The 12,559-nt window shown below is 62.1% G+C and overlaps 2 protein-coding genes across 3 annotated transcripts in view; one reads left to right on the top strand and one right to left on the bottom strand.

Annotated features, from left to right (window-relative positions):
- The first annotated feature begins 279 nt into the window (after nucleotides 1-279).
- On the top strand, nucleotides 280-4,327 carry SLFNL1 (schlafen like 1). Its single transcript, XM_056123498.1, has 5 exons — nucleotides 280-335; nucleotides 1,486-1,951; nucleotides 2,918-3,439; nucleotides 3,583-3,726; nucleotides 4,205-4,327. The coding sequence occupies exons 1-5, from the start codon at nucleotides 280-282 to the stop codon at nucleotides 4,325-4,327; spliced, it is 1,311 nt and encodes a 436-aa protein (XP_055979473.1).
- Nucleotides 4,328-6,957: 2,630 nt separating this feature from the next.
- The window catches only part of CTPS1 (CTP synthase 1), a 29,509-nt gene continuing 23,907 nt past the window's right edge, over nucleotides 6,958-12,559 (bottom strand). For both annotated transcript variants that reach the window (XM_056122671.1, XM_056122672.1), the window contains exons 13-19: nucleotides 11,978-12,021; nucleotides 11,059-11,155; nucleotides 10,227-10,282; nucleotides 10,029-10,125; nucleotides 9,528-9,672; nucleotides 9,167-9,258; nucleotides 6,958-7,691 (exon numbers count right to left, since the gene is read on the bottom strand). In XM_056122671.1, the coding sequence (XP_055978646.1) occupies nucleotides 9,174-9,258; nucleotides 9,528-9,672; nucleotides 10,029-10,125; nucleotides 10,227-10,282; nucleotides 11,059-11,155; nucleotides 11,978-12,021 (524 nt within the window). In that variant the 3' untranslated portion in view covers nucleotides 6,958-7,691; nucleotides 9,167-9,173. The remainder of the gene's footprint in view (nucleotides 7,692-9,166; nucleotides 9,259-9,527; nucleotides 9,673-10,028; nucleotides 10,126-10,226; nucleotides 10,283-11,058; nucleotides 11,156-11,977; nucleotides 12,022-12,559) is intronic.

Here is a 12,559-nt window from a genome sequence, read left to right as displayed (position 1 = left end):
CTAACACATGCTGCCTGGGGGGTCCCCCCAGCCCTGCACTGCAGCTGCATGGCAAAGTGCCACCTCAGAGCTGCTGAGTGAGGAAGCCCGTCACTCACTCCCCCCCGGACCCCCCCAAACGGAGATTTCTGCAGCAATAAATTGGGGGTTTCCTCTGTGCCCTGAATACCCACATCATTCAGCAACGCATCCATGCCCCCCCAAACGGAGATTTCTGCAGCAATGAAGTGGGGGGTCTCCTCTGTGCCTCGAATACCCACCTCACCCTGCATCGCGGCCATGGCGCAGCTTGACCTAATCGTTAACTCTGCTGGCCAGCAGCTGTGTCTAGTACGGTGTGGGGACCAGTGCAGGGGGACCCCCAGAGCAGTTGTGTGTGCTGGTCCCGCCCGCAGGGAGCTGGGCACAGCAGTGTCCAGTGGTGCCCAGGACAGGTGACCGAAGCTGCAGGCGTGGGTGGGAGGAGGCATGTCCCAGAGGGGGGCCCGCAGCAAAGCAGTGGGGTGAGGGGTCTGTGTGCTGGGGCGGAGCAGGGGGCTCCCAGCACTAGGCCTGACACCCACCAGCAGGCATTGTGGCCCCTCGTGAGCTCACAGAAGCGGCTGTCAGGCCCCGCCCGCTTCCTGCCTGGCGCCTGCTTGTTGACTCCCAGTTCCCTCATCGGCCAGGGGCGGGGGCTGTGGGAGCTCAGAGATGGCGCCCGCCCCTGCTCCCCCAGGAACCACCAGGGCACCAGGCCTTCCCTCTCCTCCTCTCCCGTGTGCCCTGAAGGATCTGATCTGAAAAGATGCAGCCCCAAGGCGCCCCCCACGCTGACCCACAGCTGTGCGCAGGGGTGAGTGTGGGGCTGACACATGTGCAAAGTGCAGAAGGGATGTCCCAGGGGTCCCAGCTCTGGGCCTCGTACCTCCCACCCCTTTCTGCTCTCGCGACCAAGCAGAGATGTTCAGACTTGAGATCAAAGGCCATTCCCATGTCCCGGAAGGGCCTTGCTTCCAAAGGACTCCAAACCAAGGAGGCACTGGTGGTCCAGTGATAGAATTCTCATCTCCCCGGAGTCCAGGCTGGTCCACCTCAACCCCGGGGTCCAGCCCTGCTCCAGAGATCCACAGGGTGCCCTGCCCACAGACCAGGCATCAGGAGATGGCGGTGGACCCTGACGCCCGGGGCTCTGAGTAGGGTGTCTCCCAGGAGGCCAGTAGGGCATAGTCCGGGGAGCAGGGGTCTCCGTGGCCAGGAAGTCCCAGAGCACCCAGGATTCCCCAGGCTTTAGGAGGTAAACAAGACCTGTAGGCCAGGAGAGGCAGCAGAGACCCCCAGGGTGCCTTGTGTGGGATGCGGGGGCGGTCCCCAGCACTCAGCCTCTGACCCAACCCCCCTCTCCTGTCCCAGGCCACAGGTGGGTGGCAGGCCCTTTCCTGCCATCCCTCCGCCCCCTCCCCTCTCCATCCCTGCCCAGTCCCTGCCACTGTGTGACACCCCCAGGAGCCTTGGTGCTTCCGGTGTCCCTGGTGAGAGCTGGGAGGAGCCACAGGCCTGGAGGACCCTGGAGTCCCCTGAGAAGAAATCTACAGGCGAGGAAGGCCTTATGGAGACCCCCGCCGCACAGCCCCTCCCCGACGCCACGGCCAGGCCCCAGGAGGCGCCTGGCACCCAGCTGCTCTACGTGGGCCACCTGAACCCCCAGTTCTCGGTGCCCGTGCTCACCTGCCTGCTGCGGGACACGCTGGAGCGGCTGGAGCTGCCAGTGGCACGTGAGCACATCGAGGTGGTACGGCGGCCGCGCAAGGCCTACGCGCTGGTGCGGGTGCCCGCGCACAAGGCCACGCTGGCCTCACTGCCCTCGCGCCTGCACATGGCCATGGAGGAGCACCAGGTCCTGCAGGAGCTCGTGGCCCGCGGGAAGGAGCTGGTAGTGGGGGAAGGCCGGGGGCCCCCCGGCCACAGAGAGGTGAGTGCGGGGCTGTGGGGTGACAGCCCAGGGACCAGGGGCACATGGGGAGGCGAGTTTGAGGAGTAACCGCATGACCTGTAGAGGGCGGGGGTGGGAAGCCCAGTGAGGGACACAGCCTGCTCAGGGCAGAACCCACCAAAGGACACCCAGGAAGCCCTGATCCCCCTCCAGTAGACACCAGGCATCAGCGAGGCCAGCAAGAAGGAGGGGTGTCCGGGAGCCCCTCTCAGTTCCAAGGCTTGTAGCAGGGCTCCAGGCTGCTGCTCTGTCCCCTAGAACAAGTAGACCTGGGTCTCAGAGGCCCATCTGCACCCCAGGTGGGATGCACGTGGCCCCCTGGGGACCCCCAGCTCTCAGCCCTGGAAAGAGAGCCCTTCACACCCAGCGCAGATCTGCCCGGAGCCCCATAAGGGGGAAGTCCAGGGCAAAGGAGGAGAAGGGTACCTGGCCCAGGATCGGGGGCAGAATCAGAGCTCCTGGGGCCAGAACAGGCATAGCACAGCAGATAGGGGGTTTGCCTTGCACGTGGTCAACCAGGTTCAAACACCTGCATCTCATATGGTCCCCCGAGCAACGCCATGAGTAATTCCTGAGAGCAGGGCCGGGAGTAACCCCTGAGCATCACCGGGTGAGACCCAGAAAGCCAGAAAGAAAAAAGAATCAGAGCTCCTGCCCGGAGGACACGTGAGAAGGCAGGGGTCCGGGCGTACCACTCTTGCTGGGTCCTTATAACCCACCCTTATTTTTTTTTCTTTTTTATTTGCGGGCGAGGGGTCACAGCTGGCGATGCTCAGGGGTTACTCCTGGCGCATGCACTCAGGAATTACTCCTGGCAGCGCTCGAGGGACCCTATGAGATGCTGGGAATCGAACCCGGGTGGGCCGCAGGCTAAGTTCAAATGCCCTACCTGCTGTGCTATTGCCCCAGCGCCCTCCTTATAACCTCCTCTCCACCCCTCACCAGCAGGAGGACAGTGGCCCCAGCCCCGGCACTAGCCCGGGCCCTAGCCCAGGCCCCAGCCCGGGCCCCAGCCCCCCGCGGGACTGGCCGTCCACCTCACCCAGCCCGCCCACGACCCCACGCTGGGGCAGCCTCCAGGGTCTGCCGAGCACCGCGCGCTCCGACAGCGCCCTGGGGTACCAGGAGATCCTGGGCCAGGAGCGGCTCTTCCAGGGCGCCTGCCTGGGCAGCGAGACGCGCAACGTGGAGTTCAAGCGCGGCGGCGGCGAGTACCTGACCCTGACCTTCAAGCACCACGTGCGGCGCTACGTGTGCGCCTTCCTCAACAGCGAGGGCGGCAGCCTGTTCGTGGGCGTGGAGGACACGGGCGTGGTGCTGGGCACGCGCTGCAGCCGGCGCGACGAGGACCGCGTGCGCCTGCTGGTGGACTCCGTCCTGCAGGGCTTCCGGCCGCAGGTCTTCCCCGATGCCTACACGCTCGCCTTCATCCCCGTGGTCAGCGCCTCCACGCACGCCCCTCTCAAGGTGGGCGGTGGGGGGGGGGCGGGGGCGGAGGAGGGCTGCTTCTAGGAGGCAGGCACCCCTGGGAGCAAGTCCTGGCGCCACCGCGGCCGGCCACCACGGCCAGGTCCGGACGGCACGACCAGCGCCGCTGTGGCTTCCCCCAGGTGATCCGCCTGAGCGTGCGCGCCCCCAAGGCCCCCGTGGAACCCCGGCTCTACGAGACGGACCAGGGGGAGGTGTTCCTGCGGCGGGACGGGAGCATCCAGGGCCCGCTGTCCGTGCACGCCATCCAGGAGTGGTGCCGGCAGGTGGGTGGGTGGGACCCGTGGGGGAAGAGGGAGGCCCCTCCACACACCCCCCCCCCGCCCTCGTGTCTCTGCTCCGTGGCTGGGGGAGCCCTGGGTGGTCCCAGGGCTGTCTGCTGCCCCCCCGCTTTGCAAGAGGGAAATGGCAGGTGGTGGCAGGAAGCCGCCGGGAAGCCGAAGAAGAGGGCCTCCGGGAGGCAGTGACACAGCACCTGGCCTGCATGCACAAGGCCCCGAGTTGGATCCCTGGGACAAACCTTCCAGAGATTAGAGGAATGGCTAGGAGCTGAGACCGGCGGATGGGTGGGGATGGCAAAGGCCTTCTGAGCTGCTGGGCACCCAGGGGGGCTGGACACGCTCCGCCATCCCAGGGTCTGGGCGCTGCCCTCGAGTCCGGGGGCACGACTCCTCCTGGTAGGGGTGGGCTGGGGAGCAGCTGCCCAGCATCCCGGGCCAGAGCCCGCCCACCCTGTGCCCTTAGAAGTGGATGGCCGAGCTGAGCAAGCTGGAGGAGCAGGTGCAGGCGCTGACAGCAGAGAAGGAGCAGCTCCGGCAGCAGCTGCAGCGCCGCCAGCCCCGCTCTTGCACCTGCTGTGTCATGTGAGCACCCGCTGGAGACACCCTCCCCCACCCAGGCCTCCCAATAAAACCCTGGGGGCCGCTCCCCGACCCTAGGGAACTCAGGCAGCCCCCGCGAGGCTCCATTCCCAGTTCACAGCTCGTCTTATTTTTTTTCTTTTTTTTTTGCTTTTTGGGTCACACCTGGCGATGCTCAGGGGTTCCTCCTGGCTCTGCACTCAGGAATTACTCCTGGTGGTGCTCGGGGGACCATATGGGATGCTGGGAATCGAACCCGAGTTGGCCGCAAGGCAAACGCCCTACCCACTGTGCTATCTCTCCAGCCCCTCAAGTCTTATTCTGGCGTGATCCTCCAGGAACCTTCCAGAAAGACTGGGTGAGAACTCAACCCCACCATCCCCCCCATCCTGGGCCTGAGGGATCCAAGATGGTCCCCTTCCCCAAAAGGTTCATCTGAGCAGGTCGGGGACTCAGCTCTGGGTGGCCACAAGGCCAGGAACTAGTTTCCTTGGAGGCGCATTAGTCTTGGGGTTCTCGGTGGAACAGCTCAGTCGGGGGTCCTGGGTGCCCTACCCGGTAACCTGCGGCAGAGCCAGGCCCGGAGCTGTAGGGGTCAGTCTGTCCCCTTGTGCCTTAAAGGACATCTTGGAGGTTCGGGATGGGTGTCACTTCCCTTTCTCCTACAGGACAGCAGCGAGGGATGGGAGTGGGGCACTTGGCAAGGCGCTGCGAGGGTGACACACTCTCACACGAGCCCACGGCTTTCCCTTCCCACACCTCTGGCCACCCACTTCCGACTCCACCCGAGCCTCCATAAAGCGGCCTTGACTGGGCTTGTCCCAAGCTCACACTGCAGCGCTGCTCCTAGGGGCCCCGGGTACATGCGGGAGACACTGTTTATGAGTAGATTTCTGGGGTGGGGGTGGAAGGGGACATTAATTTTCTGAAAAGGGGGGTATCAGCCAAATTGAGAATCTGGTCGATACATTTCTCCCCATAATCAAACTGACAGCTCCCGCTCCCTTCTGACCCCCCTCAGCCTCCACCCTGCAGCACCACCCCACCCCCCTTGCAGCTACACCACCCGAGGGGGGCTGGCCTCTCTCACAAGCACACCTCAAACATACTGGGTGCGGCAGGTGACTCATGCATCCTGAATCTTTAATCTGAGCTTCCAGACATTTCACGCCCAAACGGGGCACCTGAGGGATGCCCATCTCCATCCCTCATCCACCATGCCCAGGGCCCCGGGCGAGGGGCACACACAGCTCTGGAACAGCAGTCCCCCCTACGCCATCTCCCAGACACCCACTCAGCTGCTGGCACACACGTCAGATGTGGCCAGGGCGCCAAGACCCCCTCGGGGCCCCCAGAGAGACCTGATCACAGGGCCTCAGGCGGTTCTCAGGGACCACTTGAGGGCTGACCAGGCAGGCAGGCAGGTCTGTGGCTGCAAGTGCATGGCCCCCGGCCTCAGAAATGCCCTCACTGGCAAAGCACTGGTGCCCGTGGAGACCCAGCCAAGGAGCTGTGGGTCACCTGGAGGAGTAAAGGGTCACGGACCTCAGCCAGAACGGCTCTCCCCCGCCCCACCCCCGTGCCCCCATGAGAACTGAGAACCAACCTCAGCATGCACCAAGTCCAGAAATTGTCTGGACCACTTTTCCTGAAAGGGCGTGCAACTGGCCAGCACTTATACATTGGCCAGCTGAGGCCACTCCAGGCAATCCCACGTCCACCCTACTGCAGGAACATGCTGGCACTTAGGGCAGACCTAATCCCTGGGCACAGGAAAAGGTTGTTTATACACACTGGGAAATGTCTGCATCCCACCCACCAGCCACGCTCAAAGTACCACGACAGTGCAAGTGAAAACTTTTTATTTCAGTCCTGGAGAACCTACCCTGGGGGTGGGATGGGGTGGGGAATGGACAGACGGCAGCCTGGACAGTAAGAAGGGTCCAAGGGAGTGCACATCCTCCTGGGTATGTGTGATGCAGGAGCAGAATAAATGCTGACAGGTTCCATCCAATAGCCAGTTTCTCCTGTGAGTGCGTGGAAGGGCGGGGGAGCACCGGCTGTCCATAACCCTCACCCCCACCCTAGTCCAGAATCTCTGCTGACACCTCCACAAGAACGTAGTCAGAAGTAGAAGCACCCACAGCCAGAGACTGGGCGTGGGCCGACCTCAGCCACATCCCTTGTGGGGTGCAGAGACTGCCATGGGCTTCCCCCACCCGGGGTAGCAGACCCGAGGCACAGTTGCGGGGTGCAGAGGGACAAGTCCTGTCAGCGACCAGGTGCCAGTCTCCACCCCCCTGGTCGTGTGCTGGGGCCCAGGTCCAGGCCCAGCAGGGAGAAGCAGGCCCACACTGGTACCCGCAAGTCTGAATAGATGCTGAGAACCAAATATCAGGCATGTCTCGGGACTGGTCCGGGCGGTGCCAGGAACCAAACTTGGGGCTCCCACACCCAAGGCATGTGCTCCAGCCCCCGAAGCCTTTTCTGGACAGTTCTGGTGCCTGAGAAGCAGCAGGGCCTCCCTCCAAGCGTGTAAGCAATCGGACCGAGCACGGCGACCACGTACCCGGAGTCGAGCGTGTCCATGGGGCCATGACACAGCACCATGAGCCGAGGGCATGCTGGGTCCTGCTGTTTATTTAAGTTAGAGTATACACCACGTCCCGCCAGAACACGGGCGCACAGCTGTGCCCGCCGCTGCCGCCTGCTAAGAAAATAGCTCTGCCCGCCTGCCCATCGACTGCAGCTGACACCTTTCTGGAAGGAAAAGTCCCCTCGAGCCAGGCTCCCTGGAAGAGCCGTTCAGAGGCAGTTCCCAAGAGCCTGCTCTTCCGCTAAGGGACCCCCTTGATGCAAGGAGTGTTTCCCGGGCCCCGGGGGGGAAGAGCTCAGTCAGAGCCTGGGGTGCTAAAAACCAAACCCATAGGCAGGCTTCCGGCTGCCCTACCCCACGGACCCCCCTGCTGCCAGGTGCCAGCTGGTGTAAGCACCAGCTAAGGCGCCCCTCCCTGCTCGCTCCAAAGGGTCCGGCCTCCAGGAGAAGCCTCGGGCTACCACACCAATCCACAATGATGCGAGGTAGGCGGAGAAACAGGGCGAGGCGGGAGGGGGGCCCTCCACCAGCCGCACCCGGCATCTACTCCGGCCCCCAGGTCCTGCTGCTAGTCTGCAAGGTGTAGACGTGAAGGAGCATGTCCAGCTCCACGCAGCTCTCCGGGCGGGAGCTGGCGGCCTCCCGGATACTGCTCCCCATAGTAAAATAATCTGAATACAAACATAATTTAAAGGAAGTGTCAAAAGCCAAGTGTGAGATCAAAGCTGTTAACTCCATCGGAAGGCGTCTGAAGGCGCTGCTTGGAGAATCGTCCCTGTGTGAAAAAGCAAAACCCCAGTCACCACCAGCCTGTGTCTCCTCTGTGGTTCCGGAGTCCTGACCCCACAAAGCCTGCCCACCCGTGGCCCCAGCTGTGCGACCCCCCAACACGGCTGCCCACGGGGAACCCGCTGATGGGAAATCTCCCCAGAACTCAGTGAGGCACTCTGAAATGCCATGGAAGCTGGCGGTTTTTAACCGCCAGGTCGTGGCGCCATGCCAGTCTACAGGTGGGGACGGGCGGTTCCTGCAGCCCATACCTGCCGGGGCAGCTGTTCCGACCAGCCGTCAGCCTGGTGGGCTCTGCCCCACGCGGGCCAGCATCTGTGCTCAGGGCGGCCCGGCAGAGGATGCAGCAAGTGCTCCTCACAGACCCTTCGCCTGCGGGCAGAGCCAGTGGGGGAGCAGGACCCCGGGGCAGCCTGCCAGCCCAGATTTCTGACCCCTCCCCCAATACCTCTTTACCCCACCAGCAGTACATTTATTTAGACTAAAGAAACCCACGCAAGTAAGTTTCTGGTGGGGAAGGGGTTGGGGTCAACCCCACGCCCAGAGGGCAGCTCCCAGCAGTGCCTGTGAGACCAGTCAGTGCCTGGGGCCAAACCCTGGGTGTCCAGCATGAGAGCCAACACAGCCCTGCCAACCACCTCCCCGCCCACCACTCTGCTGTCTTCAGGGATTTCACACCTCACAAACGCCCACGACTTTACTTCAAAAACATGGACATCCTGTCACTGAAAGACTGAGCTCCCTTTTGTTGTCTGGGTTCTGGGGCCTTTCTGGAACAAGCAGCAGCTAGCAGGAAGGAGCCTGCGCAAAAGCCCGGTACGGAAAGATCTCTCTCGGCACGGGGCACGGGCCTGCACACGGGGCGCCAGGCTCCAGCCCTGGCACGGCACGACACGACACCGGAAAGTGACCGGAGCACAGAGCCTGGGGCCTGGGAACAGTCTCTGGGTGCCACCGGGTGCACCCCCAAAAACGAAAGATCAAAAACCACTGAAGTAATGGTCTCACCGCTCACCCACATGTGGGATACGAATGACTAGAGCAAAATGGGTTGATGAGCTCCGAGACTGGGTGAAGACTAGCACGGCCGTGAGCGGGTGGGAGACATGGGCACACGGCTCCTTGGGGACGCTGAAGTTCTGGTGGTGCCCCCACCCCACTGGTGCGACACTCGGAACCGCTTCGAATCAACGACAATACAACGGAAGAGGGAAGCACTTCCTGGCTCAATCCTGGGGCTCTGCCAGCATGACAAACGCCATCCTGTCACACTCAAGAGCACACTCACACTCACAATTTCCATTTACCTGAAATAACAAGGGCCTAAAGCAGCTCCCTCAGCTTTGGCCAGCCTGGCCGCCACCCAAGACCCCCGAAGCGGGTGTGTCTCAGCACCTTCCCGCCCGCTGACCCCACCACGCCCGGGCTCTGCACTTCACAAAAGCCTCCAGAGCTACTCACGCCGACTTCAGTCATGATTCGCTGACGGGAACTTGAGCTCCGTGATTTCCGAGTCAGGGGAACTGCTCCCACTCCTGTCGCTGTAGGTGTCCCTGCGGGATTCAGACGCTTTATTCACCCCGTTTGTGACGGCCACGGGGTGCCCGGCTCCCTCCCACTCTCCAAGGGCGCGGCCACTCGGGGGTGCGGCGCCGGGTGTGGCCGAGCACGTTTCCCCTCATCTCCAAAGGCAGATATTTGGCCACCCTCGGCCACACACCGAAGCCCCCCGACCCGCCGGGGCAGGAAGTGCACAGGGGCCAGTGCGGGCGGGACGGGGCGGGCACCTGGGCAGACCCCTGGGTGCAAGTCGCCAGCGTACCTGGGCGAGAGCCTGCAGCCTTTCTGGAGGTAATGCGGGAGTCGGCCCACGGAGGCCAGGAGGAGGCCAAAGTAGGGGGGCGACGGCTTGATGGGCCTGGACAGGAACTCAGGATGGTACTGCACACCCACAAAAAAGGGGTGATCTGGAAGACAGCACACAAGCCACAGCGTCACTCCGCATGCCGACAGAACGGGGAGGCGGGAGAGGCTCACTCGCTTGCTCACTGCTCCCCATCCCTGACCCAGTTCCCAGATAACACTGGCGCTGTCCCCCCTCCTCCAGGGGGACCCCCAGAGATGCCCAGGCCCGAGGGTCAGCGAGGGGCTCCTCCCACATCCCTGGCTGCCCAGGGCAGGCACACCAGCCCCTCGCTGCCGAGACCCTTGGTCCCCCCCAGAGCCGGGGCTGCTGCCTGGACGTCACTCCTTCCCTCATTTCCATGGGCCCAGGACACCCGCGTCTTCCACAGCTGTCCGCCAACACTGCGCATGCACTCACCTTCCAACTCCACGATTTCCATTCTCTCTCCTTCCACATCCTGTCCGACGAACTTCAAGCCCTGCTCTTCCAGACACTTCTTCAGGACTGGATTCACCTGTGGAAGCGTGAGGCATGATTCTGCTGGTCTCCCATGCACTGTGTTTTCCCAGAGCACCGGGCAGGAGCACCAAGCAGGCACAGATGCCATCTCCTCACCTCAAACCGGTGGCGATGTCTCTCTTCCAAGTAATCCAGGTCCCCGTAGAGTTTCCCTGGGGAGCGAGCAGACTGACATGACCCACAGGCCTCCCCACACAAGCTCTGAGGACCATCAGGTCCAGCACACACACAGCCAGGACAGTTGGGCCTTGTCAAGTGCTCCTACACCCTGGGCCCCCTCCCCGGAATCACCCAGAATCGCCTGGAACCGCCCAAAGCTGCCCCCGAGCCGTGGTCCTACGATGTGTGACCACAAGGAGAAGCAGACCTGCCTCTCCACCCAGAATGGGGCTCCCAAGTCACAGGGCACATTTCTGTGGAAACTTCCCGGGCAACTACCCCAGGCAGGAGCCCTAAGACCATCTGAGCTGCCTGGCTGCCCCTGGCACCTCATCTATTAACAGGCCGGCAGCAGTGGGTTCCAGGCAGGTCCAGAAGTCAATCCCCGGGACTCCCACTCCGCAGACCTGTGATAACCCTGGCAGGGTCGCCTGGGTATGGGGCAAGCCCTGACAGCGTGAAACACCGGCCACCCAAGCGCCCCCTAAAACTGGAGAACGTCCTAAATATTTAATAAACCTATTTTTATGGGACAAAATTCACAGCGTATCAGCAGCTTATCACCTGTGGGACCTAGGGGTGGATGAAGAGGGGGCGGGTTATAGGGAATGTCCCCGTTTGTCCTCTTTCGACTCCCACAGGCTTCTCAGGCTCCACGGCAGAGTGTAATAACGAGCCGGAGGAGACAGGAAGGAGAACCAAGCCCAGAAGGCAGCCTAGCCCTGCGGGGCCCTGGCCGCACAGAGGCGCCCGTCGCAGCCGCCCTTACTCATGACGGAGTTCTTGGTCTGGAACAGGGTGCGCCTCTTGCCCAGCCGCATGGTTCCACCCATCTGCCCGGAATTGTGCTCTGGCATGTCGATGACCTAGAGGGGTTCCAGAACAAGATACATGGGGCTTGGGACCCCCCTGTGCCGGAGGGGGCCCCCTGTGAAGGGCCTCAGTCTCCAGCTCTACCTTCCTCCGTGGGTAAGGGCTGACTCCCGGGCGGTGCTGCGGGCCGTGCGTGTTCTAACCCAGACAGGCAGAGCAGCCAAGAGCCAGGCTGCAGGTGTCCTCACCACACCGCGCAAAGGGGTGCCCACAAGGGCCCCAGCTCAAGTCCGGCCGCATCCCCAGGCCTCTGGGCACTTTCTGACCGGAGACCTCTGGGTCCTGCCTGCCCCACTGCCTCCAGCACCAGGTTTCGTAAAGTGTGGCCCTCCCGTGTTCTTCATCTCAGCAAAATCTATTTTCGGGCAGCACAAGTTTAACGGTGCCATAAGTGCCCTGAGGTCAAGGTGCTCGTCTATCGGTGTCCCAAGATCAACCATAGGCCTGCCACCCCGTGCTAAGGATTTAATGATGAATAAAGGCACCATCTCTTCCTCCAATAGGAGATGTACTCCATGGTGTGTGCTGGCCTCAGAAAGCGTCAGTTACAGAGCCGCAAGGCATGGAGCAGGGTGTCCCCTCCGCGCCAGGCGCATGCATGTCCCAAGGGGCTGAAACCCAGGGATCCGCATGGGAATGGGCTGAGCGCAACCCAAGCGTCCCTCTGACCGCTTCCTACCAGTCTCCGAGGCTGACACGGGAACGAGGGCCGGGGAATGACCGCAGCCACCAGTGCTCCGGCTTCTAACCCTTCCCAGGAGAAGGGGCAAGACAACAAGGACCCATTCAGTGAAAGCACGGAAGCAGAAACTCACCACTGGGTGATTGGTCTTTGGGTCAAACTCGGTAGAATTGGCATCTGAAAAATGGAAACAATCTTTTTTATCAAAACGAATTGATTTAAGTGCTGTATTCGTAAGCGCTAAAATCATGACTTCCCTCCTAGTTTGCTGATAAACTAGGATGAACAACTCTAATTTTTTTTTCGGGTAGGGGTGCCCCAAGCAGTGTTTCCAGGGACCCCCAGAGAGGGCCCTCCAGGAATCTACCCAGTGACGCTTGGGGGCCTTGTGGTGGCAGGGATGGAACTGGCAGGTGACAGACACAAGGCAGCCGCCCGTCCCCGTGCCATCTCCCTGGCCCAGGAACATGAAGACACTTAAAACAAACTTTCACATAAACTATCCTTTAAATCTGTCAGGAGTTTCGCCAGGGATGGAGAACAGAAAGAGAGACTAGAAGAAAACCAGAGGTCTGGCCTAGATCTTCAAGGCCTCTTGCGGCTTCAAGCTGTCCAGGAGCAGCTGGCCCCAGCCTCAGCCTCATTCCTTTCCTTCCGGCAACTGAGTCATCAGAGACCAACTCTCTGACCCAGACCACCTGCAAGCGGGGGAGGG

This window comes from Sorex fumeus, unplaced genomic scaffold (assembly GCF_029834395.1).
Source record: "Sorex fumeus unplaced genomic scaffold, SorFum_2.1 ptg000047l, whole genome shotgun sequence".
NCBI classification, from domain to species: domain Eukaryota; kingdom Metazoa; phylum Chordata; class Mammalia; order Eulipotyphla; family Soricidae; genus Sorex; species Sorex fumeus.
Note: the sequence above shows the minus strand (reverse complement) of the source record. Positions and strands in the feature narration are given on the sequence as shown.

Excerpts from the sequence above, each read along its gene's own strand:
- SLFNL1 (XM_056123498.1), top strand. The coding sequence starts at position 280 with ATGGCGCAGCTTGACCTAATCGTTAACTCTGCTGGCCAGCAGCTGTGT. Across the intron at positions 336-1,485 it reads CAGCAGCTGTGTCTAGTACG|GAGCCTTGGTGCTTCCGGTG; the intron begins GTGTGGGGACCA and ends TGACACCCCCAG. Across the intron at positions 3,440-3,582 it reads CCACGCACGCCCCTCTCAAG|GTGATCCGCCTGAGCGTGCG; the intron begins GTGGGCGGTGGG and ends GGCTTCCCCCAG.